The sequence below is a fragment of the Macrobrachium rosenbergii genome, chromosome 54, assembly GCF_040412425.1.
Source record: "Macrobrachium rosenbergii isolate ZJJX-2024 chromosome 54, ASM4041242v1, whole genome shotgun sequence".
In the NCBI taxonomy this organism is placed as follows: Eukaryota; Metazoa; Arthropoda; class Malacostraca; order Decapoda; family Palaemonidae; genus Macrobrachium; species Macrobrachium rosenbergii.
In genome coordinates, this window is record NC_089794.1 from 46,104,413 (window position 1) to 46,112,041 (window position 7,629).

Below are 7,629 nucleotides of genomic sequence, written 5' to 3' on the forward strand. Positions count from 1 at the left end.
AATATTTATATATCATTATTTTCTTATGACCATTCTTTTTATTAAAGCTCTTGCTGCTCCTCTCAGCAGGCGTCTTTTTTGATACATCAAGCCTCAGTTTGGTGTTAGAAGCTTCCAAATTTCTAGGGATTCTGAAAATACTAGCACCCTGTATTTAAACTTCCCTGGGCGTGACTAGTATTTTACCCAATAATACTTGTGGACGGTGAGAATATATTTCTTTGACTTCCTTACTTACAAGACTTTACAAGTTATCTTTGATTTGCCGGGAACTTCATTTGTTTTTATTATTATAATAATAACTATCGTGAAGTCTATCCTTCAATTTATAAATGGTTTTACTTTTGTTCTTGTGCAAAATAATGCTACAATTTGGCTATGAAAATCAAGTTGCCTTATAATTATTCAAGTTGTTTTTTTAATTATATGAGACCTTAGTTTCTTATAGCAATTTCAAAATTATTTGGTTTTGTTTTACAACAAAGTTGACTTGATAAATTTATTCTGTAACTTTGTAAGCAGATTTGATAGGGTTTTCGTCTTTGTATTAAAATCAAAACTTTACCTGGAGCGTTTTAAAAAGATTATAATCCATATGTTTAACAATTCCCACCCAAGCTTGTTCTAGAATGCATTTACTTAGTGCACAGCCGAACATCGCCGACAAATAAGATGAAGATTGTGTATGGTCGTTAAAATATTAAGCGAAGCACGTCCAACTCTTATCTAGTGTGATCTTTGTGCGGTTATGACGAAGAGGAATCTACCTCTAGTGTACAACTGACTGTTTGCTCTACATTTTCAGTCAGTATTTACATATGAGATTGACACTCATGGCATCCATTGTATCTTTATAAATGTCCATTTTTTAAACTTTATAAATGCAACCAGTCTGAAAAACAATATTTGTAGTGATATGTTTTCTTCAGTTTCAAAATATTGATATGCACTAGATAACAACACTAACATTTTATTTTGAAAATGAACAAAAATAACATAGATGCTATTTTATAAACAAAATACAGCATCAATTTAAAATTGTACAAAGGAAAATAATCATTCTTTGGCAAATGACTGTATTACACAGATATGCACGACTGCGGTGGAAGTAGTTACAGGTAATATTTATCAAGTCAGCTTACTAAATTATAACAAATGGGTACAGGAAATGAGTCCTGCCTTCTTGCAAAGCAGCTCATTTTGAGCAGATTTTGCTCTTTCCAGACGGCAGTTCCCGATGACCCTGAGGCGTTATTCAACAATTAAGTTTCTCTGGTGCTTCAGTAACATTAACTCGTATCACATTCTTTGTTGAAGTTCCCTCTGTAATTACAATATTAAATTAAGATAAAAGATAATGTTAAAAAGCACAATCCAGTCAAATAATCATAATTTTTATGCAGTGTTAGATTTTTATGTTAGACGTTTACAGAGCAAAAATGAAATCAGATTTCACTAACTATGGTTTAAATCCTCCAGTGAGATGACCTTGCTTTCAGACTGGTCTTCCAGATCAGGGTGATGCATCTCGATGAACAATACATAGATGCCCACTCCCAGAATGGCGCCTATGTGTGGAGCAACTATCGGCACCCACCACCAAGGTATGCCCTCCCGAGTGCTGGCCCTGAGATTAAAAATGAATAAAAACATACACAAATCAATCAACCAGCCAATCAATAGTGGCATTACGAAAACCGCAGAATGAGCGTTTTTTGCGGCAGTGATATGAAATTAGAGGTGGCTTGTTCATTGCCTAAGATGAAACGCTTACAGTTCTATTACAGTTATTGTTGCTGGTTTTTGTTCAATATGATGCTCGTGAGTTTTCCGTTTGCGTTCTTTTTTTATGCAACTGGTTAAATATCTCCTAACTCCCTTGAAAGATGACTGTAGAAAAAAAAGAAGAAAAAATCTCCTTTGTTGCGCATGGCGTTTGTTACTTCGGAGCTGTGAATGGTCGATTTTCATTTCTTAGGATTATCATTTCAATTATTATGCTGAAAGATATTGAATTTTACTTAGCTTTAAGTTTTCCGTAAGCCTTAATGCTCTCAGGCATTTCCCTAAACGGCCTGTTTTCCTTCCAAACCAGTAACGAAATTTTTTAGAGATGAAATTAATAGAATTTGCGCAATAGAGTTATGTAAGCCTCTTAAACTAATGCTGTCCTTAGGAACCCAGAAGCTCAGCCCAAGACAAGGGAGTGTTGAAGCTTTGTGAGAGAGGACAATATTAGCTAGCGCAATAAAATTTGGACGTCAGCCTTTTTCATATTTTTGGTCGTAGATTTAGTCTTTATAACGAAAGTCCGTTGCTTGAATAACTGCTCGTATTCTGCGAAACATCTCTTAATGTCTGTACGTGTAAAAAAGGCAGATCTGTAATACTATGTTGGAGAAAAATTACTCGTAGATTTTTATATCGATAAATGAACATGGAGACTGATGAAGCTAACACACACACACACACACACACACACACACACATATATATATATATATATATATATATATATATATATATATATATATATATATATATATATGTGTATGTGTGTATATATATATATATATATGTATAATATATATATATATATATATATATATATATATATATATATATATATATATATATATATATATATATATATATATATATATATATATATATTTAAATATATGTATATATATATATATATATATATATATATATATATATATATATACATATATACGATAATCTCATTTCACCAGTGACAACACACTGTCGACTTCTTTAGAAAACTAAATTGTTTCCAGTAAGCCGAACGTCAAAAATTCATCCTCCAGACTCACGTGAAAGGATCATCCCCCCATCCTGCAATCAGCGTGAAGAACCTAGGAGCGAGGTCCCTGGCGGGATTAAGAGCACATCCGCAATTGAAGCCGAAACAGTTCCCCATGTTGAAAACGAGTAATCCGACGGAGAGAGGGATTAGGTGCTTGGGCACCTCCATGTTCCTGGCGTCTATGATGGCGCACACGCAGACCAAGAGGGCAGCCGTAGCCAGGACCTGAAATGTAAGTTTATTGTTTTTAGTCAGTGGTTCCAGAAGGCATTTACTTTCCAGCCGTTCTAAACAAGATGAAGTCTACCAGAGCTGACCATCCACGAAATATATACCAGTTTCATTGCTTGAGTCGACAAGGACAAAACGCATTTTTTCAGAAAATGGGGCCGAGTGTATGACTTCGCTTCTACACTTCTCGTAACTCAATTTCTGCTCTGCAAATTCTGGACTATTATTCATAGCAGGTTAAAAGATTCAGCTTTGAAAAGAAAGATAACGTGAAAGGAAACTGGCCCCTTGAGAGCCTTAAGACTAGAAATTCTAGATTAAAATGGGTGGTGGGGAAATTGGAATAGGAAACAGGAACGTTTAGTGTTTGTTCGAGATTAAAACTCGCTCCACACAAGCCATTTTGCTTGTTACGAAATTTCTCTGTAACTGTACATCAGCATACAGGAGTCCAATCATCTTTTCCTCCTTGTTTTCATGACAAAAAAATTAAACTAGCAACAGTTTTGGAAATTGCGTCGAAATAGTTTTACAACGACGGTAGAATAATTAGTTTTCATAATTCAGAATCTTTTAAAAGCTAGACCTTGACATTTAGAATAAGTTCATCTAAATCACATGAGCGCAATTCAGTTGCAAATAAATCATATGCCTGTTTCTTGCTGTAATGTTGCTGTCAATAAAAAAATTCTTTTCAAGTTAGGTACAAAAAGGCGCTGTCGTTTTCTGTTGCAGCATTCACATAATGAACAAATAAATCCTTTGTTCTCTGTTCTGGTATTCGCAGTGTTTTCTGTAGCTGAACTCTCCCTAGTTTTACGTCCCGAAGTATTAGTCTATTCTGCATTGCTAAGTACAAATAAAAAAAACTTTTCTAGCCTATCGCGCGTCTCATCGATGCTTTAGTTTGTCCGTTTCAGATCATGCTGGGCTCAAAAATATACAGAACTACCGAAAATTGCTGCCTTTAGGTTCGTTAGTATTATGGTCGCAAATACAATAGATAGAAAATAAACAAGTAAAAAATGTGCAGAAGTTTCTTCGGTGCAATCGAGTTTTCTGTACAGCATATAATGCTGTATGAAACTCTCAGCCACGGCCCATGAAACTCTCAGCCGCGGCCTATGAAACTTCAGCCATGGCCCGGTGGTGGCCTGTTTTGTTGGTACCTATAGCGGTGCCAGACGCACGATCATGGCTAACTTTAACCTTAAATAAAATAAAAACTACTGAGGCTAGAGGACTGCAATTTGGTGTTTGATGATTGGAGGTGGATGATCAACATACCAATTTGCAGCTCTCTAGCCTCAGTAGCTTTTAAGATCTAAGGGCGGACAGGAAAGGTACGGACGGACAGACAAATATCCATCTCAATAGTGTCCTTTTGCAGAAAACTAAAAGCAGCGTGAAAACGGGAGGAAGTTCATAAACTGCGGAATTGTGGTTCCGGTGGGTAATGTTCCTTTCATTGGTCTTGCTGGTTGAAATTTATTTGACTCTTTTACTTCTCAGTTGCCATCGGCGTAGTTTTATTTACTCACTTCTTTAGTTGTTATTATCGTTCTCTCCTTTCCAATTAATTCTCTTATTTGCCTGTTGTTCTTATTCTATATTATAGGTGTATTTTACTCCATAGAAGCTTACTTGCAGGTTAATGGTCACTTCGGCTCGTCAATAGGAATTTGACCATGTCAGGAATATTGGAAACTAATAACGGTACAATTCATTGTGCACATTACTGGAAAATATCTAATATAGTAAATAGACTTTTTCGTTCAAATTACAGTCGTTTATTATCTTCTCTATCACCATAAAAATGATATGATAGTCACTGATACTTAATTTCTAAATTAGATTTGCAAATCTCTGCTAGTGAAGATTGTCAGTTTATTTCGGATTCTTCGCTTTAGTCCTGATCATCGTAAGCATCAACTGTCTGTCTCAGGTGGCTATATATATATATATATATATATATATATATATATATATATATATATATATATATATATATATATATATATATATATATATATATATATATATATATATATATATATAGATATATATATATATATATATATATATATATATATATAGATATATATATATATATATATATATATATATATATATATATATATATATATATTATTAGTTTTTTCGCAATCCGTTTCAGTAACATTACTTAGTGTGGTAACATTTCTATTTCAAAAGCGAATAGAGCTCTGGCGATATCATTCGTTTGTGCAAAATTGATAAGTCGAACAAATGCACAATCTGCCGCGATCGAAGGTAATTGATCTGAAAAGGAGAAAAGCAAAAAAACTGATAGAACTGATGCTAAATTTGCTCAGTGTCTCACGGAAATTTAAGCTCAATTCGTATTCCAGAGAATGGTGTAGATATTTTACACATCATTAAGAAATGGCAGTGAAAACCACCAGTTGAATTCTTTAAACCTAATAATTGGTATTTTCTTTTTACGTGAAAGAAACTTCAGATCAAGAAAATGCCTGTAAATGCACAACATTAAAAGAGAAAATAAATATTTCTTAACTTACCCTAAGTTTTTATTAAGATCTAAACAAGATTATACGACTCTAACATTTCATAATCACGTTATTTTAATTTTATTCAGTAGATGAAATCTATTCATATGGAACAAGCCCATGGGGCCATGGACTTGAAATTCAAGCTTCCAAAAAATATACTAGTTTCAACATCCTACTGCGGACGCCACACCGCGGCAGTAACTGATCATGATACAAACCAGTGATTTTTTTCGTCGCCTTGGGGGAGGCGCGAACTCACTACATCTGAGTGGCATGCAAGACACTAACCACTATACCAACGAACATCTTTCATTCAACCCAAAGGCCTCTTATAGTAACCCCTTTCAAATCTTTCTCAGCTGAACTGCAGCACCTTTACACACCTGATCTCCAAACCCATTGGCGAACGAAAGGAATCCAGAGACCACCGTGCCGTTATTGTTTGTCATACTGCCCGGGTACGTTGCCCAGATACCCGCCGTTGCCAGACTCCTGGATGGTTCGTAATGATGAAGAGCATCTGTTAAAAGATAACTGTTCTGTGAATTTAGGTAAGGAGTTTGCAGTCATTCTCTAAGACTGTCATTTTGTATGTTCCTAATTCAAACGCCCTGTAAGTTCATTTACATCAAGACACTGCATATGTCCTAGATTAAAATGAACACCATAAATTACTTTGGAGATTAAATTACATATATCTAGTTCTGACCTCTGTTTATATTAATTCATGAAGCTCTTTATTCGTAACCAATATCAATTATGCCTATCAACTAAGAAACCCGTTTGATCATTGGAAAGTGGTGGCAAATCAATTTTTAAGTGCATGATCCTCAATCTCGGAATTTTCAGTGACAAACTGTGAATCTTGTGGACAATATCATTTTCAATGAAAGTTTCCGATCGGGTCATTATATAAACAAAATTAATGCAATGTTAACAAAAGATGAAAAATGTAAATCTTAAACAGATTTCACTACATGCCAAGAGAATTAAGATGTAATAGTGGTTGAAAAACACCAACATTACTGATAAAGAAAATGTTTTTTTAGAATCTTTAAGATTCAGGTTTAGCTCTGAACGTTAGTATAAGTTAATTAGGGAAGAAAATTGACTTTCAACTTGGTTACCTGGTCAGGGAATAAAAGATCCAGTTAAGCGAAGGCTCATTGGTTAAACGACAAACACATACAGACTACTGTAGATATTACAACACCAATCTCAAATTTCCCAACTTACCAAAATAAATAACGTAAACAAGACAAGAGGCAAAGAAGGCCCCAGCATATTGACCCAAAAGATATACGGGTACTTTGATCCAGGGCAGCTTGTCCCAAATGGCGAATGCCAAGGTCACTGCCGGGTTGATGTGCCCGCCCGAAACCCCTCCGCTAGTCAATATGGCCAACATGACGGCGATGCCCCATGCCCAGTTGACGGCGAACACGTCGCCCCCAACTTTGTTCGTCAAGACCATTTGAGCAACTGATGCATTCCCAAAGAGCTGAAAGTGAAAACAAAGCCATTAGTTCTGTTAAAAAAATAATTAATCAAGTTTGATGAAACTAAGAACCACATTGTACTCTGCGTGTTTGTGTGTACAGCCATTACGGATTGTGAAAAGTGCAATGTCATTTTCGTAGATTAACAGAAATCGCTAATTTAATGTATCAAATTAAGAAACCAACTACTGAAGAGAATCGTCATCACCTATCACTCTACCAGCTCGATAAAACCATCAGTAACCAACGACCAACGTCCCTCGAATCTCAAGTTTTCATTTTCAACAATTGTAATTTTTTTTTTTTTTACGAGAAGCGAGAACCTGACGGAAGGCGGCATCGGTTGTGCAAGGAATATCTTTGGGAAAGAACCCCGCCCTATCCCGTTCTCCGATGCCGGACCTTCAGTCCGAGCAGGGAGCGAAGTATCCGAGGATTTTGAGGGACACGATAGCAGCGAGTCTTTCCAAGAATATCTTTGGGAAAGAACCCCGCCCTATCCCGTTCTCCGATGCCG

General features: G+C 35.6%; 1 protein-coding gene across 1 annotated transcript in view; it reads right to left on the bottom strand.

The window, feature by feature from the left end:
* Positions 1-954: 954 nt before the first annotated feature.
* Positions 955-7,629, bottom strand: part of LOC136835053 (aquaporin-9-like) — a 12,083-nt gene continuing 5,408 nt past the window's right edge. The window contains exons 2-6 of the mRNA XM_067098170.1: positions 6,850-7,114; positions 5,997-6,133; positions 2,838-3,055; positions 1,461-1,627; positions 955-1,323 (exon numbers count right to left, since the gene is read on the bottom strand). Of these exons, the coding sequence (XP_066954271.1) occupies positions 1,256-1,323; positions 1,461-1,627; positions 2,838-3,055; positions 5,997-6,133; positions 6,850-7,114 (855 nt within the window). The 3' untranslated portion in view covers positions 955-1,255. The remainder of the gene's footprint in view (positions 1,324-1,460; positions 1,628-2,837; positions 3,056-5,996; positions 6,134-6,849; positions 7,115-7,629) is intronic.